General features: G+C 37.6%; 1 protein-coding gene across 7 annotated transcripts in view; it reads right to left on the minus strand.

Moving 5' to 3' along the window:
• Positions 1-1160: 1160 nt before the first annotated feature.
• LOC126416771 (E3 ubiquitin-protein ligase HECTD1) overlaps positions 1161-26339 on the minus strand; it is a 327326-nt gene continuing 302147 nt past the window's right edge. For all 7 annotated transcript variants that reach the window (XM_050084626.1, XM_050084625.1, XM_050084627.1 and 4 more), the window contains 5 exons: positions 21040-21279; positions 18556-18833; positions 17224-17497; positions 11524-11765; positions 1161-1513 (listed from right to left, as the gene is read on the minus strand). In XM_050084626.1, the coding sequence (XP_049940583.1) occupies positions 1231-1513; positions 11524-11765; positions 17224-17497; positions 18556-18833; positions 21040-21279 (1317 nt within the window). In that variant the 3' untranslated portion in view covers positions 1161-1230. The remainder of the gene's footprint in view (positions 1514-11523; positions 11766-17223; positions 17498-18555; positions 18834-21039; positions 21280-26339) is intronic.

Raw genomic sequence — 26339 nt, forward strand, 5'->3', positions numbered from 1 at the left:
GAGTGGTTTAGTGTATCATGATGGTAGAAAGGTCAAAATACAAGTTGGTAGGTTTAGTGTATCATGATGGTAGAAAGGTCAAAATACAAGTTGGTAGGTGCATCCGAGGGGCTTATAAACAGGTTTCAATTCACATACGCTCTGACTAGCAGGTAACTGAAACACAGCATATACAAATAACAGTGAAAAGCTCTGGTAGGCAATCAGTATAACAACCATTGCAAGAGCAATAAAATAAATATCAATGCGAAAGCAAAGATTTCAAGGAAACTGTTCCCCTTGGGCTCGGTGTGGGATTTGTCAATTTAAATGTGGTCCAAATGTTAGGAGTCACTTCAGTTACACAAAGTACTGTTGAAAAAATATAATTTCTCAATGAATGTGTGGAGGAAGCGCCAGACTATGACATTTCAGAACAGATATTTCGCACGCAAGTGCGATTTTGTGTGTGTGTGTGTGTGTGTGTGTGTGTGTGTGTGTGTGTGTGTGTGTGTGTGTGTGTAGCTTTTTAAATCAACCGGCTATTTTTCTACAAAGTACTTTTTAAAAATCTGCTATCATAATCAGTGGTATCACAACTAACTTTTCACACCCCCAAACAAGTTTCTCCATGTTTTTCTGTTCACTGGATGACAACAATTGAGGTATGCTCAAACTGTACTTCAGCTTACTGGTTCCCTGTTTTATCCATATATTAAATCTTGCTACTCCAACACTTTTATGAAATTCTTTAGAAGTTCCGATTCACTATTTTACATGTCCACTATTTTCTTTATTCAATGCAGACGTAATGTCTGTCTGAAACTGGTCACTGAAGAAACTGACAATTTCTCCACTTGTATAAACATTCCAAAGGATCACAACGAGCCACAGTAAAAGACAAGACAAAAACATATTATTGACAGGTTTAAGTCTTTCCTTGTACATGAACATATTGACTATAAACAATTATATACAAAATAAAGTAGACATCTTAAAATAAAACAGTAACTTTGGAAACTCTACAAAAAATACACAATTAACACAAGTCTCATTCTCACTATGCACATGCCTGTGTATTTAAAGGAACAATAATTCTCACTGACAGTGATTTATCCCCCCTCCTCCGCCCCATTTCACATCTTATTCTCCCCCCCCTCCCCTCCCCCCCCCCCCCCCCCCCAAAGCACAAGTGATACACAATGGCATGCTGTTGTATAGCAGACACAGAAACGACACTGGTGAGCACATTCAGTTCAAGTGGAAACCACGTTCACGTGTGGCAGCTAGTAAACGTTGTCGCAGCAGTTCCTCTGTTGGGTAGTCTGGCAGCTTCAGATAGTGCACACACGTGTTGACAGATGGGTAACTACCCTCGCCTGCATCCACCTTTCGTACGACTGTCAATCGAGGATACAAATTTGCGAGTCCACCTGGAGGTAGTGAGGAGCATCCTGTTGTGAACTGCAGGAACGCCTTACGCTCTTCAGCTGACATGGCCACCAGGACATTCACAAAGCGTAGGAAACCAGGACTGCAACGTAAAATATTAAAATTATGTATCTCTGCACACTGGAAACTCAAGATTCTTGAAGGCAACACAGACAATAACAAATATGGGAATTATATCTTAACCCATGTACTGTGTGAAACACAGAGACTAATGTTCCTCCTCACACTACTCCAATAGAAATGAAAAGTAGAGCGTTTACGTAGATGGAGAAAGTACAAAAATGGGAAGGCTCATCTTGTTTCTTATTGCAACTATTCTTATTAACAAATCCAATTTTGATTTGCTATTCTATAGTGGCTTTTGATATGACTAACGTGTTGTCAAGCAAGCAACATGTAAGATAACCAAGAAACCTAATTTCTACTGACAGCAACAAATGCACTATTAATCACTGACAGTATCAAATATGGTAGCCATTAATGTAACTTTTTCAACTACAACAGCAAAACAAGCAGCTCTTCGACCTTGAAATGCTTCTGTATATCTACTATGCAAGCCACCACATGGTGTAGCTAATAACTATGTTAAAGACATCACTAGTTGAGACAGGCAGCTTTGGACAATATAGTTTTATCTATTACTGCCTTGGTCTTGAGAAATTTTGAGCATTACTATTGGTATTGACTAATTTTGAGCACCTCAGATCTCTGCTGACTTTGAACACCTCTTCCTTCTATAAAACATCTACACAACCTTTTTTATCTAGCTCATATTTTTCATTTGTTTAATTAATTTAAGTAATTGTTTAAAAGGTTACAAAATATAGAAATTCAATGTCAGTCTCACAATTTTGTTTCAGCTACTAAGAATAACAACCCATTCCAGATAAGCATGTGAATGCTGTCATATCATGGGGTATACCAAATGAAGAGATGTTTGAATGTAACTGCTCACAATTTATTTCATAGAGTGCAACCAGCACAAGTATATTTGTAGTTAGTATTTCTTCAACCGTCATGACTAATCTATTACACTGAGAAAAATGTTCGAAGTGACTTTCAGCAGTTTGTAGCAACTTTGTAAGTTGATAGTGAATGCTGTGAGCATAAACAAAATTATACAATGTATATGTAAAACTGATCACAGTGTGTTGCTTCTACTGTTTACAAGTCGTTAAACTATCAGCACAATACAATGCTGCAGCAAAATGGATTGCTTTAAAAGTCATACAAGAGATATAAGCTGTGCCTGAAATCAATGGAGTTGATCTACATCTACATCTACATCCACATCCACATCCACATCCACATCCATACTCCGCAAGCTACCTGGCAGTGTGTGGTGGAGGATACCTTGAGTACCTCTATCGGTTCTCCCTTCTATTCCAGTCTCGTATTGTTCGTGGAAAGAAAGATTGTCGGTATGCCTCTGTGTGGGCTCTAATCTCTCTGATTTTATCCTCATGGTCTCTTTGCAAGATGTATGTAGGAGGGAGCAATATACTGCCCGACTCCTCAGTGAAGGTATGTTCTCAAAACTTCAACAAAAGCCCGTACCAAGCTACTGAGCGCCTCTCTTGCAGAGTCTACCACTGGAGTTTATCTATCATCTCCATAACACTTTTGCGATTACTAAATGATCCTGTAATGAAGTGCACTGCTCTCCGCTGGATCTTCTCTATCTCTTCTATCAACCCTATCTGGTGCGGATCCCACACCAGTGAGCAGTATTCAAGCAATGGGCGAACATGTGTACTGTAACCTACTTCCTTTGTTTTTGGACTGCATTTCCTTAGGATTCTTCCAATGAATCTCATAACATCTATGACACACACACACACACACACACACACACACACACACACACACACACACACAAAATTCTAATTTATAACTAAGTATTGAAGCAGCTTTTATAATACCTCTAAGCTTTAAGTGAAGAGCAGAAGGGAAACAAAAGAAAGGAAGCTGGATAAATGAGTTACCCAGCTTTCTAATAGGGTACAATGTAAGGAAGCAGTCCACTGATTTCAGCAACTGATGAAGGAAGTGGTAAATATCAAGATATGTAATGCAGTAGATACTAACTAACCAAGTCGGAGGCAATATAATGAAAATGGATAGTCAAAAAAATCTACTCAACAATAGGTGGCAGGACAATACACACACACACACACACACACACACACACACACACACACACACACTCAATTATTGTTTATTTTTGTTATTATACAATTTGGAGCAAGGTTGACAATTTTGAAGAGGTTCGTATCTCCAAATAGTTTATAAGGCCTCCAGCATTATCCATTAAATAATGTACATTTATGGAAGATAGTAACAGCCCCGTACCACTTCCTTGTTTGCTCCTGAAATTATCTTCACATTTGTTGATTTTGTTCCATTAGCAATCATATGTTGAGTTCTATCTGCAAGGAAGTCTTGAATCCAGTTACGAATCTGGTCCTACACTTGATAAGTTTGCATTTTGTTCACTAAATGAAAACGTGAAACTGTACTGGATGCCTTCCAGAGGTCTAAGATTGTGGCATTAACCTGGGTGCCTTTGTTTGTCCAGGAAACCCAGAGCACTGTAGCCAAAGATCTCTGTTTACAGATTCAATGATGATTTTATACAACAGATTTTCTTTCTTGAAAAATGTCAATATGCGCGAGTATGAAGCAACCTTGCTAGGTCTCCAACAGATTAAGCCAACTACAGAGGCCTCTAATTATGTACGTGTGTCTGGTGACTATTTTTAAAATGGGAATGACCTGCACTTTTTCCAGTAAATTGATAGCCTTAATTGCTCCAGATGTATTTTATATCATGTTAATATCTTTAGTGAAAGATAACTCTTTTTTTCAGATGTGGTGTATGAGTTTTAGACAATGCTCATTTGTGGTTCATTTCACTGTGTGATTGGTTTCTTCTGTGAGGCGAGTTTATTTTGCACTACAGAATTTCTGAAGCTGTAGTGGAAGTGAGCAAAAAAGTGTAGCTGCTAAATGGAAAGTTCAGCAATCTACTCATGTTTTGCGTGGCCAGATGCGCGAGTTACTGTGCTTGATGCTAGACTATTTCTAGAAAGAGAGAGACAGTGGTCCAACTCTATTTCCTCCAATAAAAGTAGTCAAAAGAACTGCAAATGCCTTGAAGATGCATTATTCTTCGGGAGGCAAAGTTACTCAGTGGTAGCAAAATGTCTTTGTTAATGGTTGTCAGAGGCCTCAGTTTTTGCTATAAAAAAATTGAAGAATGGAAAATTATAATGGAGAGAGGCATTGTTGATTTTTAAGAACTATAGTTAGAGGCGTTTGAAGGTGTGTGGCTCAACAAAACCTGGATAAATGCCAGTCATTCTGTCATAAAAGACTGGACAGATGATGGCACATGTGGAAGTTCTGCTATTCAAGTGGGACAAGGAGCAAGAATTATTGTCTTGCATGCTAGAATTGCATCTGGTTTTGTATGTAACTGTCTCCTTGTTTAGAAATTGACGAAAACAAATGACTACCATGAGGAAATGAACCATGATAGTTTTCTGAAGTGGTTCAAGTGGCAACTACCGGAAAACTTAGATCGGCTGTCTGTCATTGTAATGGACAATGCCCCATACATTCAGTTACTAAAGATAAAGCTCCAATGACAGCAATGAAAAAAGCCGACATTGTTGAATGGTTGAAAATCCACGTGTAAATTCAGGACGATTTATGTAAGGCGGAGCTCATGGAAGTAGTGCAAAGAATAAAAAGCCACAGTTTCAACAGTATGTTGTGGACGAGGTAACTAAAGAACTTGGCCAAAGGATTCTTAGGCTTCCTCCATACTAATGCCACTTTAACATCATTGAAATTATTTGGGCACAAATTAAAAATTATGTGACAACAAATAACAAAAGCCTCACTGTGGCAGAATTTTGAAGACTGTTAGAGGAAGCAGTGGCACAATAACACCAGTGAATAGGAGAAATGCTGTACACATCACAGTGATTGGTAAGTACTCAAAATCAGTTTATATAATTTAATGTTGTTTCTTATTGTATTACGTGAATGATTCAGATCCATTTTAACACCCCTTATGTATCGAATATGATGACTGAATGCAATTCATTCTGATTATTGTAAAAACAGTGCTCTGTATGTTGCTTTTGTTGAGATGCATAAATAATAGGAACACGGTATCATTTTATACATGGGAGTGGTTTTGTTAAGCCACAAGGATACAACAATCTTTAAAGCGAACTCAATACTGCCCATTACAAGGCGGCATGAGGATGTAGTCCAGTAAGAAACCACACAGCTGTTGCTGCTGCAGTCATCATGCACACTTACACACTGGTCAATCTACATTGGCCCCTTCCATGAGCAACTGTGCTTTGCTGTCAACCACTTTGTTACTCTGATCTGGGCATAGTGACAACAAATCATGACAAATTTTTAAATAGTATAATTTTATTTCTTTATGTTCAATGCAATTGTCATCAACACCTCTACAGCCACAGAAGAAAAAACTGCAGCTTTTTTCTGCACTGTATGTTCAATAAATCGAAAGTGTGAAGGCGGGTTATCAGTCTCACAAGGGAATGGTCCAATCCGACAAGCTGAAAACTACTCTGAAATTTTTCATGCAGGAAGAACACACCAAAAGAAATGCACTAAACCATACCAAAAATGTCTGCCATAATGAAGTTTTTTAATAACTTGCAGTTCATATCAACAGATAAACCACTGCAGATGTAACTGCTACGCAAGTGAAGAGCAGAGGAAAGAAAAATCAACGCAGTGTACGATTTTACATTACAGACGACTTCCACTGATTGGGATTTTAATTTGTTGATATTAAATATTTTATAACAAATTCCTGTAGCACAGTTCTTATAATAATTGATGAATATTGTATATTTTGCCAACAATGAAACATCTCCCCGTTTATTCTCTATAATTGACAAAAAATGCAAAAGCATCTATCGGATATGAAAACAAACATTTCCTCTACACTAGGCATGCCTGATAAAAGAAAAGTTAATGCACTGAGGCACTTCACAGTAATTACTAGTACTTTATTTAGACAGAACTGCAATTGAGTAAGAAACGGTCATGCCCATTGCTCTGCATATTGGCTAGCTGTGTACCAGGCATACTTTATCAAATTTGTAGACTGTGGTTACGCAAAATGACAATGCAGAAATGACTTTATTTTAACAATGCAGTTCTGCTGATGACAAAAAGCTGTGGAAAATTATCTTGTATAACAATTTTCTGTTGAAAAAGTTTTTTTTTTATTGAGAGGCTGAATCACACTATTAGCTCCAGGTGGAATCAAAATTATATTTTGTCATCCTCCTAAAGACAGAGGTAACATTATGTTCGGGCCAATAGTCCAACAAGAGCAATGAATTATTCTCTGTAAGTGGTAAGATGTTTGGGATATAAAATGGAAAATTATTCTCTCCCATTTTTCCACTTTGTTACACTGATTACAAGACTTTTGCAAGTAAACCAGTCCTTTGTCTTAATTTTTGGTCCTAAATTGCCTCGATGTTCCTGAAGAGAGAGACAAAGTTGTAGAAACAGCAATCTATTGACACTTTACCACTGGTACTTTTGTATATAAATGTCTCATAGCAAGCATAGACTGCACAAGTGACATTGATAATTTTTTGCTTCAAATGATAAAGTGTAGTTTGCACTAAATCTGACTGACTGGCTTTATATGTAGCTTTTAGGGGACAAAAATAAGCTCTACTTTAGATGTTGTTGTTGTTGTTGTTGTTGTTGTTGTGGTCTTCAGTCCTGAGACTGGTTTGATGCAGCTCTCCATGCTAATCTATCCTGTGCAAGCTCCTTCATCTCCCAGTACCTACTGCAACCTACATCCATCTGAATCTGCTTAGTGTACTCATCTCTTGGTCTCCCTCTATGATTTTTACCCTCCATGCTGCCCTCCAATGCTAAATTTGTGATCTCTTTTGATGCCTCACGACATGTCCTACCAACCGATCCCTTCTTCTAGTCAAGTTGTGCCACAAACTTCTCTCCTCCCCAATCCTACTCAATACCTCCTCATTAGTTACGTCATCTACCCACCTAATCTTCAACATTCTTCTGTAGCACCACATTTCGAAAGCTTCTATTCTCTTCTTGTCCAAACTATTTGTTGTCCACGTTTCACTTCCATACATGGCTACACTCCATACAAATACTTTCAGAAGCGACTTCCTGACACTTAAATCTATACTCGATGTTAACAAATTTCTCTTCTTCAGAAACGCTTCCCTTGCCATTGCCAGTCTACATTTTATATCCTCTCTACTTCGACCCTAATCAGTTATTTTGCTCCCCAAATAGCAAAACTCCTTTACTACTTTAAGTGTCTCATTTCCTAATCTAATTCCCTCAGCATCACCCGACTGAATTTGACTACATTCCATTATCCTTGTTTTGCTTTTGTCGATGTTCATCTTATATCCTCCTTTCAAGACACTGTCCATTCCGTTCAGCTGCTCTTCCAAGTACTTTGCTGTCTCTAACAGAATTACAATGTCATCGGCGAACCTCAAAGTTTTTATTTCTTCTCCTTGGATTCTAATACCTACTCCGAATTTTTCTTTTGTTTCCTTTACTGCTTGCTCAATATACAGATTGAATAACATCGGGGAGAGGCTACAACCCCGTCTCACTCCCTTCGCAACCACTGCTTTCCTTTCATGCCCCTTGACTCTTATAACTGTGATCTGGTTTCTGTACAAATTGTAAATAGCCTTTCGCTCCCTGTATTTTACCCCTGCCACCTTTAGAATTTGAAAGGCAGTATTCCAGTCACCATTGTCAAAAGCTTTCTGTAAGTCTACAAATGCTAGAAACGTAGGTTTGCCTTTCCTTAATCTTTCTTCTAAGATAAATCATAAGGTCAGTATTGCCTCACGTGTTCCAACATTTCTACGGAATCCAAACTGATCTTCCCTGAGGTCGGCTTCTACCAGTTTTTACATTCGTCTGTAAAGAATTCGCGTTAGTATTTTGCAGCTGTGGCTTATTAAACTGATAGTTTGGTAATTTTCACATCTGTCAACACCTGCTTTCTTTGGTATTGGAATTATTATATTCTTCTTGAAGTCTGAGGGTATTTCGCCTGTCTCATACATCTTGCTCACCAGATGGTAGAGTTTTGTCAGGACTGGCTCTCCCAAGGCCGTCAGTAGTTCTAATGGAATGTTGTCTACTCCTGGGGCCTTGATTCGACTCAGGTCTTTCAATGCTCTGTCAAACTCTTCACGCAGTATCGTATCTCCCATTTCATCTTCATCTACATTCTCTTCCATTTCCATAATATTGTCCAAGTACATCGCCCTTGTATAGACCCTCTATATACTACTTCCACCTTTCTGCTTTCCCCTCTTTGCACAGAACTGGGTTTCCATCTGAGCTCTTGATATTCATACAAGTGGCTCTCTTTTCTGCAAAGGTCTCTTTAATTTTCCTGTAGGCTGTATCTATCTTACCCCTAGTGAGATAAGCCTCTACATCCTTACATTTGTCCTCTAGCCATGCCTGCTTAACCATTTTGCACTTCCTGTCGATCTCATTTTTGAGGCGTTTGTATTCCTTTTTGCCTGCTTCATTTACTGCATTTTTATATTTTCTCCTTTCATCAATTAAATTCAATATTTCTTCTGTTGCCCAAGGATTTCTACTAGCCCTCATCTTTTTACCTACTTGATCCTCTGCTGCCTTCACTACTTCATCCCTCAGAGCTACCCATTCTTCTTCCACTGTATTTATTTCCCCTATTCCTGTCAATTGTTCCCTTATGCTGTCTCTGAAACTCTGTACAACCTCTGGTTTAGTCAGTTTATCCAGGTCCCATCTCCTTAAATTCCCACCTTTTTGCAATTTCTTCAGTTTTAATCTACAGTTCATAACCAATAGATTGTGGTCAGAGTCCACATCTGCCCCTGGAAATGTCCTACAATTTAAAACCTGGTTCCTAAATCTCTGTCTTACCATTATATAATCTATCTGATACCTTTTAGTATCTCCAGGATTCTTCCATGTATACAACCTTCTTTTATGATTCTTGAACCAGGTGTTAGCTATGATTAAGTTATGCTCTGTGCAAAATTCTAACAGACGGCTTCCTCTTTCATTTCTTAGCCCCAATCCATATTCACCTACTATGTTTCCTTCTCTCCCTTTTCCTACTGTCGAATTCCAGTCACCCATGACTATTAAATTTTCGTCTCCCTTCACTACCTGAATAATTTCTTTTATCTCACCAGACCTTTCTTCAATTTTTTCGTAATCTGCAGAGCTAGTTGGCATATAAACTTGTACTACCGTAGTAGGCATGGGCTTCGTGTCTCTCTTGGCCACTATAATACGTTCACTATGCTGTTGGTAGTAGCTTACCCGCACTCCTATTTTTTTTATTCATTATTAAACCTACTCCTGCATTACCCCTATTTGATTTTGTATTTATAATCCTGTATTCACCCGACCAGAAGTATTGTTCCTCCTGCCTACTTTAGATTGGCTACGAATTTCTCTACAGTATTACCTATTAATGACATCAATCCTACACTTTTCTTGAGGCAGACTTTGTAATTTATTAACTACCTTTTCCATACAATTTCTTGAATCTGTTTACCCACACTGAAGAAGCCTGGAAATCAGTAATGGTCACCTCACTTACAATCCAGAGCACCCCATCTTCTAGATCTCCTTCAGTAATGGTGCACTGGCTCTCACAAGCAGTTCTCAATCCTTCAAATAGTTCTCCTTTCACACTTTTGCCAGATGCATTTTGGCTCATATTTTGTACCCCCATGTAAATCTTTCTTCCATTTGTACATTTCATGTTCATATTTTATGACATGAAAGCAGCTCTGCACACTGCTTAAGTTTAAGCATTTTCTCCCTCCTTGTTTAACCAAAAAATTTATAGCTCTTTCTTTCTCACTGAAAGCTATTACTCTGCGTGCCCCTTTTTTTCTGGCTTGAGACGTACTCTGTTTTTGTACTGGACTTTAATTAGCATAACAATCTTCATTCAAACCACAATTCATGGACTTATCCGAGTTATTTCCTGTTTCTTCTGATGTTTCCAACAATTTCTAACAGAATGTGGACATCACTGGAATGAATGTCCAATGATGATAAACAGGACACATGTAAGGCCTGCAGGAGAAGTAGTTGATTTTCATTGCATACCGGTACCACATTATTCATATTTCATCTTTGCAAGATTGAAAACATTAACTGTATTCCACATTACTGTGAACCTCTAGAACTTCCACAAAGACAGATGATATTAGCAACCATATAACAAGAAACCACAAAGAAAATTACTTCATTTTTATCTCCAGTGTTAGGAATACTGCAAACGCTGCTGCTAATTAATATGGATATTAAATAAGAGGCAAATCTGAGCGAATAGCAACTGTGTACAATTATGTCAGAGAAACTATCAATGGAAACTGAAATTCACACTACAAATTATGATCACATTGTGCCTTCTACCTGTTTACCGATGTGCCATCAACCGAGGACATGTAACCTCCATGATGCACATGTCTGCAGCCATCTGGCGAGCTATGCATTCAGCAAGTTCAAACATTCCTTTGAAACATCTGCTGTGTGTCTTAGCACCTAAAATTTTAATACTGTGTTTCTTCGGTGTATTCTTTTTGCACAAAAAAATTACAGTGAAGGTTTCGAAATGTTGGACAGTTCCATTGTCAGCCTATAAGAGCAGTGATAGTGAAAAGCATGAACCTGGGATCAAGTCCCAGTCTTACAAACAGAACTGAGATATAAAAGTTTCAATTCTTTAGAGTATTATTGAAAATATGCATTAATATAATAAGTAAAATAAAGGAAAGACAACTACTCATCACGGTCTGTGTGGCAGTGTGTGTGAATGTGTGTACTTTGCTGGAAAATGAGCTGGTGCTTGAAAGCTAGTGTGAATGCTGTTTTCTGTTGTGTTATCATACTCCACACATCAATCTGCTATAGGTGAGCGATTGCTATTCCTTTATTTTACATATTGCTCCATCCAGGAATTTCCATTAGTGTAATAGCACATACCTGTCACGAGTATATCCAAGTTTGGGCTCAGTGTAAGTTAAGAGATCTTCTCTGGACCATTGTGGATTCTGGTCACCACACAACATGACACGTACTTCATCTGGGCTAAATGCCCTCAATTTATCCATAGGAAACACTCTGTTAAATCCAGCACGAAAAGCTTCTAACTGCCGTGCAATACCACGCTCCAAGCAAAAATTTGTGGTCAGTTCAGCATATTCCTCTACATTGTCTAGAGTAACCTGCAAAGTTAACCATAGGAAAATGATGATTACTTATCAATTTTAACAGACTGACTTGAAGGGTGACTGATCTGAAGGACACTTTTCCTGTTAATCCTGCTCAAGCACCACAAATATACATGGAAATCAGCTAAAGTCACTTGATATGATTAAAAAGAAAACTTCCTTTCTACTACTCTTAGATAACACTTCTATTTCCTACATGTTATCTTAACATCATAACAACACGGAAGGTCGTGTTATTGGCTTATTACATAGAGGGGGAAAAAATCATTCTCAAATTGTGCTAACTTCTCACGCTGGCACTTCCTTTGAATCGCATTTGTTTGTAGCACCTGGAGACACAAAGTGGTAGAGGAGTGGTGCATACCACAACCAAATCCCTTATAACTAAGGTATAAAAAAATTGAGGTGGTGGAAAAGAAATCTACAAATTGGTGTCAAGTATTTTGAAAAATAAATTGAAGTACATATCATTTTCATATAAATGACCATCATATAAAAATAAGCAAAATTATCATTTTATGAACAGCAGAATTACAAATAACTTCAAGAATGAATTTCACAAAGTGATCACATTTTATGGGATCATATGTCTTCTATCAAACAATGGCTTTTGTCACGTCATCGTGCGTATACCAGTCAAAATCAAAATCAATGCACCAGAAACCAAATGACGTACCATTATCTGTCAAAAAATATTTCCAATCCTCTTGTAATTAGAAAAATATTTCTGATATTTACTTCAGAGATGCTGTTGAACATTATGTTCCCTGCAATAAGCACTGGTGCCATTTGACATCTTATTGATAGCCTCAGGAGAGAGGAAGGGAGCGGTGGGGGATGCAGCACGATGTGATGCAATTTTTCCATTTTTGTTAAAAAAATGTAAAGATGAACCATTAGTTTAACACATTTTATTAGATAAAATGTGTTCTCAAAGACAGTGCATACCCTAACAAGTAAAAAACTGGCTCTAGTGAAACCCTTACACACAAAAGGTGAAATAAAGCATGTTCAGAACTACAGACTTACTTTGCTATTTCAACATGCAGCAAACTGTTTGAGAAAATAATATTAAAAAGCATTTTTAAAAATTACAGCAGTGCTGACACAAGGTGATTTCCAGTATGGTTTCAGAAGAGGTCAGCAGTAGTACAATTTATCCTTTATAAACTTGATGAAGTAAACAGACAGACCCAATCAGGATGAGTATTCCTAGACCTCTCCAATGCTGTCGTCATCACTGACACTCTCTAATATCAAGAATTGTGATGAGAGAGAATATTATATGACAGTGGAGAAGTACTGAAGAGAAGATAGTCAAGAATAAGAACTATATGTTTTGATGTCCCTCAAGGGCTCCTTCATATTGATATTACGTAAATGATTTTTTCGAGGTCTCTAGATAGTAAACATCTGATCATTACCATATTTCCTCGAATCTAAGACACACTTTTTTTCCGGTTTTGTAATCCAAAAAAACCGCCTGCGGTGTAGAATCGAGTGCAAAGCAAGCGGTAGAATCGAGTGCAAAGCAAGCGGAAGTTCTGAAAAATGGTGGTAGGTGCCGCCACAACTAACTTCTGCTGTCGAATATATGTAGCGCTACACTGGCATGCTTTGTAGGCACAGAGATAAATACTGGCGCCAAAACCTCTGAGTCAGTAAATAAAAAAAATAAATAAATTAAAAAAAATAAATAAAGAAAGAAAGAAAGGTGGAAGTCCAGCTTTTTTTCCTCCGCCCCGAGTTTTGACCACTACATTTTCATACATTATCCAACGAAGTAAATACAAATTTCTTATTGTTCATCTTCAAATGTAGCAGAATTTCAATGTACTACGAAAATACGACTGGCAAGACTGTTGCCAATAGGAACCTGATGAAATGTGAATTCTCTTCACCATAAGAATAATACGGATATAAACATTTTGCCATGTATTCTTTCGTGTTTGCTGCTATCTCATTTAAATCCTGTCTGCCTAATAAACTACGAAACTAGAGTGAGACAACAGCAAACGCACAAGAATATATGTATCGTGTCATGTTTATATTCGTATTATTCTTATGCCTAATAGTGATACAGTCAGAAATGAAGCACGGCAACGGGCTAGATTTTTAAATCTAAGATGACTAATTTCTGTGCAGAATTTGATGTACTAAAGAAGCAGCCGCAAAGATTTTCAAACGGAGAAAAATTTTCGCCTAACTCTCGTTCAGAACATGTTGTATCATACGCAGTCTATTATTTGGTTCTTGTTGATCATTATCAAAGAAAGCAGCAGTGTAAGTAACAACAAATAGCAGTCTCTTGCCACTGTTTCGCTAATGAGATGATTCCTCCCTCTCTCTCTCTTTTTTTTTTTTTTTTTATTATTGTAAGCGGCGGTAGCGCGCACAAAAGCAAGCCATGCCGCGAGCGGCGACAGGCCATAAACACACACTATCAGAATGCGACAAACAATGCATGACGCAGTACAGTAATGCATTTTCAGCTTAGAGTGACGTAAACATCTATAACAAAGAAAAGGCACTTATCAGATCAAAGCAAAATAAGCAATCGATTCAAACCAGACAAAGCACGTGAAAAAGGAATGGTACCCGTATAAATACGGACGGAGCGTCTGACGCATAGCAATGGCTACCTGGTAAAGCTTAACTGCTAAGCTTACAACTCGAACCAAACTACTGTAGCTGTATCGTCTTTCATTCGACTAAATTGTGTCTCATATTACATTGAACCAACTTTGTTTCGATTTGGAGGTGCGGCCTAAAACTTTTTTCTCCCCTTGAATTTCGAGTCTCAAATTTCAGGTGCGGCTTAGATTCAGGAATTTTTTTTTCCCTTTATTTCGAGTCTCATTTTTCAGGTGCGGCTTAGATTCGAGTAAATACGGTATGTATTCCAATGACACCTTTGGTGGCTGCTGGAGACACAGTGAGCCCTGCCTTATTGAAGAGATTAAAGATTTCACTGAAAAGACGAGAGCTCACTTTGAAACAGAGGACTTCAAAGTTCACACAGGAAAAATAAATATAATTCACTTAAAACTGAGTGGTCCAAATAGACAAAATATTGTGAATAAAGACATTCTCCCAAAAATCTGTTCAGGAAGTAACCTTTTTTGGATTTATACATAAATGAGACTTTCATGGAAACAACCACCATGTCTGCAAAAAATAACCTTCAGGCTAAATCTATTAACAAGGCTATCACCATACCTTAATTGTCAAACTCTAAGGAGTGTCTAATTTTGGATCAGTATATCCTCATTTGTCTTATAGAATAGCACTGTGTGAATGACACATGAAATATTATTAAAAGGGTTTTCACACTGCAAAAGAGTCTAGGATTTTAGCAAAAGTAGAAAAAGCCTCTTTATTAATTTTGATAATCTCATGAGTTATGCCACTTATATGCTACAAATCATTATGCTAATGAAAGAAAACACTAAGGTCACAAAAGTGCGACATGCAAATTCAGAGCCATGGTACAAGGCATACAGTTAACATAACTGATACTTCAAAAGGAAAACATCCACATGCCACACTTGCTGTTTTTCATCATTTGCAAGCAAATGATCTTAAAATATTGACAGGAAATAGTTATTAGTGGCTTTTTCATAAAAGGAACAGAACTTGAATCTAACATGAATTATAATATAAACAATGTAAGGAAAAGATAAACTGCTATTTACCATAAAGATGACATGTTAAGTTGCAGATGGACAGAATTAAAGACATTTACATATTAGCTTTTGGCCACAGCCTTTAGCTGAGAAAGAAATGCGTGCAAATTCATTCACACAAGTGAGCACATGACCGCCATCTTCAGCAGCTCAGACCAGATTGCATTCTGGTCTGAGCTGCCAGAGATGGTGGTCATGTGTGCCTGAGGTGTGCTTGTATGTGTGAATGAATGAATATGTGTGTGTGTGTGTGTGTGTGTGTGTGTGTGTGTGTGTGTGTGTGCATTCCTTTTTCAGTTTAAGACTGCGCGACCAAAAGCTAATGTGTAAAAAATGTTTTTTAGTCGTTCCTGTCTGCAACTACACGTCATCTTTACGTTAAGTAGTAGTCTTATCTTTTTATTACATTGTTAATATTTCAACCTGGAGTTTCCATTGTCTGAATAATAATAATAATAATAATAATAATAATAATAATAATGCAAGCAACAATACCGTCCTAGAAATAAGTACAGTACAAAATTGCACATAAAACCTACTGTTCATTATGGAATGAATTACCGTCTTACTATTTGAATTATTTAATTGTAGAATATTGTAAAAAAAACTTCTCTGTGCACAAACCTAATGCTGTAATTTGTATTTTGTTGATGTCGCCCATGTGTGTAAAATAATGTGTTATGAGCACAAAAATTTGAAATCTCCAACTACAATTTGATGGACGTTTTTGTCACTCTTACTCCACGCAAACTGAAGACAAAGCTTTTGTTTGAACCTTCTCTACCATCTCTGTTAACCGAAACAGGCATGCTTTCCACATCATCACAAAATAAACCAGAACTGCTCAAATGATAGCTCTATATGTGACCACCTTCATGGCCGAGTTATACTTCCTTACCATCTCCCAATAAACTTAAGCCTTCCATACATTTAGATCTATGTGGTTGTTCAATTTTAAATTACTCCAGCCAGATATGCCTGGATACTTACTCAGCAGTGATTTATTTCAGTGATCGATTGTCGACCACACTTTATTGGTATCGAGCCTTATTTACGTTAAATTACACTTATTTATGTTGAAAGTCAGCTGCTGCCAATCTTTGCACCAGGTGCTGATTGTATACAAGTCTCCTTGCATATCATAACTATTTCTAATGGTGCCACTTCCCTGTACACACCTTTGTCATCTGCAAAGTACTTTGTTTGTTTTGTAAGATGTCTTCAGTCTAGTCACACATCTCGTCTGATTTCTGCATGCACGTTCTGTTTACTAGGTGATATTGTGGAATTGTATCAAATGATTTCTGAAGGTCAAGAAACATTATCAATCTATGCTCTGTTATTTGAAGTATTTGACGGAAGCAAGCTTAGAGTTTACTGCCCTGTTGACAATGAAGTCATAAGAGACCGAGCACAAGCTCAGATTAGGGAGGGATGGGGGAACAAAAATCAGCCATGCTCCTTCAAAATAACCATCCAGCATTTGTCTGGAGCAATTTAGGGAAAGCACGGACACTCAGATCTGGATGACCAGATAGAGATTAGAACTGCTGCCCTCCCGCATGCGAGTCCAGTGTGTTAACTGCGACAACTGTCGCAGTTACTACTATTTGCTTTCCTAACTTTCTAATGCCAGAAAATCTATGTGCAAATCAAGGGAAACTGCCCAACTTTATTTTTTGTTGTCTGCTACTGAACTAACAGGAGTAAAGCAATAAATTTTAGGATTTTTACAAGACGGTAGCATTAAGACTTGATCCACTCACCTCTACATCGGCACCATCACGAACGAGGTCTATGGCAGTAAAACCAAAGTCACGGGAACCTGGAAGATATTGAAATGTAAGAGCAAGGTCTTCTAGTCGTACTCCACCACACAGTGCAAGGTTCGCTACTTGGTGGGCACGTGCCTCTGGAGACAATGTATTATCTTGCATTATCCGTGCTTTACGTATCGATAATTCACTTAGTTGCGACAGAAACTTTCCACGTTCAGGATCGACAACTGCTAAATCCTCAGGGCCCAGTATGTTGTGGAACCTGTAGCAAAAATAAAGTAAAATATTACAAAAATGCAAATCAGAAGTTCAGACTTAAAACATGAGACTTCACTATTTTCCATGGAACTAGAACAAATCAAAAATATTTGAGTATCTCAGAATGCAGAAATTACATGTGACCATGGATTAACATACGGTTAATTTAAAGGGGATGAATTAACGCACTCTTTATGTATTAGTTATAATAAAAAACTCCATTTAAATCAATTATTTCTGTACAACTTCATATTTGTGTGTCTAGCCACTGAAACATTTCCTATATATGATGAGCAGTTGCCTTAGCGTATGACATAATTGATTATGTTTCAGATCAACTTTTTATATTTAAACTTGAGGGCATTAGATACGTATGTGACTGACTGATTACTGGAAACAGCTTAAAGGAACAATTAGTGATTCAGAAATATGATCCATAGTATTTGTTCATCAGCTATTTTGCTTCATGACTTGCAACTAGTATCATGACAATAGCCCTAATTCAAACAGTGAAAATTTATAACACAGCTTTTTTTCATCCTAAATGGATGGACACCTTAGTACTCAATGCTGCATCTATTTTGTAAAAAATGACTTACCTATGCATAGATATCAATAGTCACAGAACAGGTGTGACAAAAACAGCTAAATTGGTTAATAGATTATTATTTTTCTGTCTTACGTATCTCCCAAGACAAAAAGTTTACATAGGATAGGCTAAGTGAAACAGTATTCTAATTGGTCGGGAAATTTTACAAAATACTAGGATGGGTAAAGGTTACTATTTTACCACTTCCTAACAACGCTTCAATAGTGAGATGGTAAGACACACATAAATACAAACCAGCGACTTTGTTATGTAAGAAGACCCACCTAAAAGTCACTAACCAGTTGGTATATCAGTTCCCAAATTCCCATGTCAGCCATATTGTAATAAGTAGTGTGCACTTAATGCTACCAGTTAGACTTACTTTGTAACAAACAGGCTAAGTTTTAGTACAATCACATGACTTCCAAGACATTAACAGGCCATACCAAAATGTAATGTTGCTGTAGGCTTACCACGGTCTACTTTCTGTGATGAACATTGGTTTTGGAGGATCCAGTTCCAACTCCTTTTCACTCTCTTCAGAAAGTAGAGATGATGTCATCGGATCGTCATCTGAGGGTCGTATATTGGAACTAGGCCCAATGCCGCTTACCAGATCGCCTCCACACATCAACTTCAGGAAAGGCTGTGAAAGTGGCAGGTCAACAAGTCGATTGTCCTGTAGCACTTTAGCCAAGAACACACCCAAAAACCAGAAGTACTTCGTTGCACGATCACATGCTGCTGAGTCCTGTCAACAATTTAAAAGTGCTGGAATATCTTCTCAGTATGAACAGCTATCTGTAAAATCAAATCTAAATCTTACAGCAATTTAATCATGAGCAAGTACTGGTAAAAAACTGTTCTATGCAACACATCATTAGTAAAAGTAAATCTGAATTACGAAAATTTAATTCTATAACAGAAGCCATATTTTCTTTCATAAATGATGTTTTGAATGTATGGACAATATGTTTTGCCAGATGGTATACTCCTTGATCTGTCTAAAGCATCTGAATGTGCTGCTCACAGGATTCTTCTCGAGAAAGGAAGCCACCATGCAGTAAGAGGACAAGGGATAAGAGGCTAAAGCCTTATCTATGGAGCATGCAGCAAAATGCTGTTCTAGATTTCGACAAAGAACAGGCAGGAAGGGTAATCTGCTGTGGAATGGTACATTATTGAGTCCCACAACTGTCTTTGGTACCTTATCATATTTCATATACATCAGTGATGTACCTTTGTCTCATAATAAAGCAAGCAACTTCAAAATGTTTGCTGCTGATATGAGCATTATGATGGACAACACACTGTCTACTTAAGGGGGCTAGGACGTCAAACGGGCCGACTTTGAGCAGGAGAGGCATCTCAGGACATTTTAGTTTCCAGTGTCTATATTTTTACAAATAAATTCATAAAACTTTGTCAGCATCCCCACGAAGGATTCAGGATTCACACCCATTGCTGTGGAAGTTTGAAAACATAACAAAAAAATTTTTTTACGTGCGAAATTTCATCATTTTTTCACTTACTAACAGCTGCATTTGTTGCTATAGGTACCCTTTTCTTCATAAGTTAGAGAGATGAATTTTGCACAGCAGACATACCATACTTACAGGTGTATGAAACTCTAGAATTTATTTAATTTATGAAAAAACGAATGAACTGTTATATTTTAAACTTCATGTTTAGAAAAAGCACAAATTTTATAGTTAATTACCTCAATTTTTACTATAGTTTTTAATAGATTTGGAAAATTCTAGAGTTTCATACACCTTTAAGTATGGTTTGTATGCTGTGCAAAATTCATCGAAGAATCTCTCTTACTTATGAAGAAAAGTGTACCTATAGCAACAAATGCTGCCATTAGTAAGTGGGGGGGGGGGGGGGGGGGGGGGAATTCACACGTAAAAAAGTAACTTCGTTATGTTTTAGAACTTCCACTGCTATGAGTGTGAATTCTGTATCCTTCCTGGTCATGCGGACAAAGTTTTATGAATTTACCTGTAAAAGTATAGACACTGGAAATTGAAATGTCCTGTGGTGCCTCTCCTGCTCCAAGTCGGCCCGTTTGACGTCCTGTACGCCACTGGCCCCCACCTAGACTTTTACGCAAACTGCAGTTTTAAACAAGGTAGATGTTCATAAAAAGCCGAAGTAAGCAGTGTACATTCCCATGGTTTGCCTGTACAACAAAATTTCTGCCTGTTCAAAACTACCCTTCCTGCACTAATCATAGTTCTCAGCCTAACTGGATCACTGCCCCTGTACAAAACCTCAACAGTGAAAGCTTCACCTGTACATGCAAGACGATTCCCATATTAACTTATAAAACAATGTAAAAATTTTGACTTCAGCAGAAATAGTTTAATCTGTGAATATAAGATCAATCCATATTTTTCAAAAGATAAATTTGGAAAAAAAAACCTCTTCATATAATTGGGTAAATACAGTAAATTAATGGAATGTAAATGACATGCGTACCTTTGTGCAATATTCTCTTACCACAGTTCTCATACATGAAGAAGGAATAAGGAAAGCATAGACAGATGCATTCAAGTAAACAGAACTATTTGCTGTGCTAAAACTAAAGTTTTTGGAAAATTACATGCAAGAAAAGATGCCAGTGAATCTCAGATGTGGAATCGAATTGTCTACAGCTGTTCTCAACCAGGCTTTCCTTATCTCTGTGTCAAAGACCTGTTCATTTTGGAAGTTTGAGGAGGTTTGGTCTGCACCTAAGTTGATTTCCATACCTCTGCCAATGTAGTGCCACATTAATTCAACCTTAACAAAATGCAAAAATATACCACAATTTCAATTTTCAAAGCGGAAAAAAGGGGTGGTGTCAGAATAAAATTATAGCACTGCTTACTTCCATTAGGCTGCAATGAACTTATGCTAAGTTCAGTTACGTATTGTTATAAATAAAAAGAAAATACTGTCTTTTTCCATACTTGAGGTAATGGTGCTGGGAAGAGGCCTGAAGATCTCCGTACATAAAAGCCCGGCGGTCGTGCTACTCCACCGAGATCTGCAACAGCTGTGTCATACACTGCACTGTCTGAGGCCTCTGTGTCTATAGCTTCATCACACAGCCACAGCCCCAAGTCACAGCGCTGAAGTTCTGCACCTACCAACGCATAAAATTCCAGAGTTGGGCCCAGACCTGTGCCCTCTTCACCCTGGAACTCAACCTGCGAAAACATTACAAAAGCATTTATCAGAAAACACAAGATGCCATGCAGGGAACAAAATGCACTTGCCCCCGAGTTTCTCTTGGGTGACAAAGGTATCAAAAACTTATTCTAATTTTACTGTCTCATACCAACGTATTTACATTGAAGTTGAAGCAACAATACATATCTGTAACATAAAAATTATGGAAAGGGTAGAGTGCTACACTCCACAAAGATGACATGTTGAGTTACAGACAGACACAATGTTACACACAAAGCTTTTGGCCAGTGTGTGTGTGTGTGTGTGTGTGTGTGTGTGTGTGTGTGTGTGTGTGTGTTCTCAGTGTTGCTTGTGTGAATGTGCATGTGTTTTTCTTTTCTGATGAAGGCTTTGGCCAAACGCTTAATGCGTAACAGTCTTTTCGTTGTGTCTGCTGGCAACTTAACATGCCGTCTTTATGGTGAGCAGCAATCCATCATTTCCAACCTGGACTTCCCATTGATTGTTTCCTGTATCCTGTAATGTAATTTATTCACATAAATCATATTTTGTGAATCCCACCATGAGGAAGATACTTGCAAAATAAAAACAAATAATGTCAGTGAAGTGAGAGCAGAAGAAATTTTCACCTTAAAAAGAAATGTTGAGGAAAAGAGGCTACAATAACAGCAAGAGCAAGAGGATGAGTAAATCGTCCTGATAAACCAATATTAAAATCTCTTCAACAGCAATACAGGAAGATGGTGACTCATACCTCAGCTTCTCATGAAAACAAACAGAGTGATTATATTTTTTGCCTATAACTGTGTAAGCTTTCTCAGCCATTTTCCTTGAGGTTAAGAGTTTTTCTTCCTAATACATATTAGCACTGTCTCATTTTCCACACATCTTTTCCCAAAATCTGAGCACCTTTGCAAGTTTCTTCTTCCACAGTACTTTCTCTTTAGTGTGATTTGTGTACTGCTCTTTAATGTAGGTATCTTCTGTGTGACAAGAGTTGCCATTCTTCCATCTGTCCTGAACCCTTTCACTGTGGAATGGAAACTGCCTTTTTGGTACAGGTTTACCCTTTCTGTTCCCTTATCTCTTCCCTCATATGCAATGGCTAAAAAGAAGTATACTGACTGTGATTCAAGTGGTTGAATTTGAAGGTTTTTTTGATCCAACAAACAGAAACAACAGGGCATGGTCACTCCTTCCTATTTGCTTTCGTGTTCCCATTATATGTTTAGCTTGATTTGAATACGGCATTCAAAAGCCAGTTGAGAACACACACTCACTGCTCTTCTTTGTCTACAGGTTGAACAAGCTTTAGCACTTGCTTTTGCAGCCACTAGCTATTGAATGGAGGTTTTGCACTTCACTAACATTAGATTTTATAGCTCAACTGCAGGTACTGGTTCTCCAATTTCTTTGCTGCATTTGTATCAAGCTGTTTCACATGTTATGATATTTTTACCACCACAGCAGAATAACTTGAAACTGAAGGTAGGTTTAGCACTTTTTAAGCCTCTTGCACTTCAGAATACAAGATAAATCATTTTTATATATAATTCTGTCTACTACAAACAGTCAGGATACACATCCACCTCAAACAGGACATTTGAAGCCAGTTATCAGATACTTTTGCAGGTGAACATTGTTGTTGTTCTTGTTGTGTTCTTCAGTCCAGAGACTGGTTTGAAGCAGCTCTCCATGCTACCCTATCCTCTGCAAGTCTCTTCCTCTCCAAATAACTACTGCAACTTACATCCTTCTGAATTTGCTTACTGTGTTCATCTCTTGATCTCCCACCACAATTTTATCCCCCCCCCCCCTCCCCCACTACTAAATTGGTCACCCCTTGATGCCTCAGAATGTGTCCTACCAACCGATCCCTTCTTCTAGTCACGCTGTAGCACAAATTTCTCTTCTCCCCAATTCTATTCAGCACCTCCTCATTAGTTACATGATTTACCCATCTAACCTTCAGCATTCTTCTGTAGCACCACATTTCAAATACTTCTATTGTCTTCTTGTATAAACTATTTACCATCCACATTTCACATCCGTACAAGGCTACACTCTAAACAAATACTTTAAGGAAAGACTTCCTGACACTTAAATCTATACTCTATGTTAACAAATTTCTCTTCTTCAGAAGCGCTTTTCTTGTCATTGCCAGTCTATATTTTATATCCTCCCTGCTTCAACCATCATCAGTTATTTTGCTCCCCAAATAGCAAAACTCATCTACTACTTTCAAGTGTCTCATTTCCTAATCTAATTCCCTTACCATCACCTGATTTAACTCGATTACATTTCAATATCCTCGTTTTGGCTTTGTTGATGTTCATCTTACATCCTCCCATCAACACACTGTCCAGTCCAGTCAACTGCTGTTCCAAGTCCTTTGCTGTCTTTGACAGAATTACAATGTCATCGGCCAACCTCAAGGTTTTTATTCTGTTTACAGAGCAACATGTATTTTCTTGTGGTAAAGAGGCCCTTGACGTTATGTTCATTCACGTACTTGGTGCGTATACACAGAAAAATAAATAAACAAAATAAACAACAAAAAATTCCAAATTTCTCCCAGATCAAGTGAAATTTGTGACTGCATTGAGAGCTTTTTGACACGGAGGACACAGCATATTATCTTGCATGGAGAGTCATCATAAGATGCAGAAGTAACTTCAAGTGTGCCCCAAGGAAGTGTGTTGGGACCCTCGCTGTTCATGTTTTATATTAATGACTTTACAGGCAATATTAGTAGAACCTTGGACTGTATGCAGATGATGCAGTTACCTGTGATGAAGTACTATCTGAAGCTGCATAAATATTCAGTCAGAGCTTGATGAGTTTACAAGGTGGTGCAAAGATTGGCAACTTGCTTTAAATGTCCAGAAAATGTAAAACTTGTGTGTGCACTTCACAAAATGGAGAAAAAAATAAATAAATAAAGAGAAAAAAATAGTATCCAACAACTGCAATATCAGTGATTCTAAAAATATGCTTTTTCCCAGTGAAAATACAATATATACTCTGGATGAAAGACATTTTTTTCTGTGTTAAGTGACAGTATATTTTCCTTCAGAGCTGTAAAACTTATCACTCCTTTGTATGGCAAAGATTTTATACACTGGCAGAACTTCCTGGCACTTAGGAAATGAAGCCCAGCAAAAAACACAACATTTAGGAAAGATCTTAGACATTCTCCAAGATATACACTGCATATTTTTGTATAGCAAAAGTATAAATACAACTTCTACCAAATACAGTACAGTAACTTCTGAAGCACTGAAATTGAGATTGGCTGACAAAAGCGCTTGTGCAAAGCAATCGTAGTTCGTCTCATGTGATCTCACCAGCCAATGACAGGAGATATTCAGAGCACAGGTCAAGTGAGGGAGTCTGCCAATAGCAACATTACTGTTCAGCAGTATGAACACGCAAATATGAAAAGTTAATGGTTGATATTAATATACGTACAGTATAGTTACAAGAAAAGCTAAGCTTTTGCATATAACACTGGTCATCAAAGTGTTTTTGCTGCTTATTCTGAGGGTGTGACTCGGTGGATCCTAACAGCACAGATTAAAATGCAGCAACTAAATATTTCTGACAATCATGTGATTACAAATTTCATTGCTGTGCACCGAACATTTTGTGAGTTACCTGGCTGAACACACATTCCGTCGAGCATTTTGGCTTTTCAAGACCAGAGTAAAACATTCCAAGATTTGTTGTTACTAAGTACTGCATAGACTTCGTCCTAAAACCTTTGACACATTTTGCTGTTGGCAGACGTTTGTGTATGTGCTATGTTTTGTTGATGTAAATGGCACATTTTCTTTGCAACTTAAGTTTTATTTTGGTGTTATTCTCTTGTTTATGTTTTATTGACGCAGGATTATTCTGTAATAGTGGGCTAATGTAAAATTCTTTGTTAGAGTATCAGTTGTTACCAGCCAAAATTACAAAAATTCAAGTGCAAACTAAAAACAACAACAAAATCTCCAAGTACTAAAAAATTTCCAGGTTTTTCCTGGTTGCTCTAGGGTGTATACACACTGTTATTCTCATAAAAATTATATATCTCTAACCAGAAGTACGAACCAGCTACATTGAAGCTAAAAACATTGCTATAACCATCACTCATAATTTGCCTGCTCACTATCATTAACTTTTACCACTCTTTGTGTGCAACTCATCTTAGTCAGCAGTTACTAGTGAAATTTCACAAAGCTTATGCTATGTTTGAAACACACATTTTCTCTATACTCTTAACTCCAACTTAATTTTCTTTCACCAAGACACATTGTGCAGCTATCTATAAGGTTTACCTGTGTAGAAAAAATGAAAAGTATTAATTCATACAGGGGCAAGTTGAATGCGTCAAGGATATATTAATTAATGTAATCTGACAGGGTAGCGGAAAAATTTTAAACATTATAGTTGCATCTTCAATTTTTTATAACACCACCTCTCTTGTTTTAATGCTTGTAATAGAGCTCTTCTGTTCTCATTTCATCCGCTGTTGTGTACAGATGTATGTTGTTCTATATGTGCCTAATAAATAAACATGGATAGCTCGTGGAAGAAAAATATTTTATTTCTACCAGTTGCGAGAACACCTGTTCCCCTCTGTGTGCATCATGAACCATCTTCAGGATTCAGGGGAATAATCGTCAAGAAGCTGACCACCGTGTCATCATTGGCATTGTCGTATTATGAGAGATGAGAGGTAATTGTTGTTAACCCTTTTAGTGCCAAATACGATCTGATCGTGATCCAGATTTTCGGCGAAAGCTGCCAGTAACGATCTGATCGTGATGCCCTTCTCACTCATTTTTTCCGCACTTGAAGGGAAAGTTGTTAGTATTCCCTAGCCAAGACACAGAAGGAAGGCCGAAGGCACAGCATATTAATCTTCTTTTCGATTGTCAGTGCAATATGTCGAGTAAAATAAACTTCTCTGGTGTTGTTTATTTACCGAGCATTTCACAGGAGTAAGGCGTCATCGTGTAAGAAGTTGCAGTTCGATATGAGTGATTTAGACAATAATATGATAAGTAGTGGAAGTGAAGATGAATTT

Source organism: Schistocerca serialis, chromosome 8 (genome assembly GCF_023864345.2).
Source record: "Schistocerca serialis cubense isolate TAMUIC-IGC-003099 chromosome 8, iqSchSeri2.2, whole genome shotgun sequence".
NCBI lineage: Eukaryota > Metazoa > Arthropoda > Insecta > Orthoptera > Acrididae > Schistocerca > Schistocerca serialis.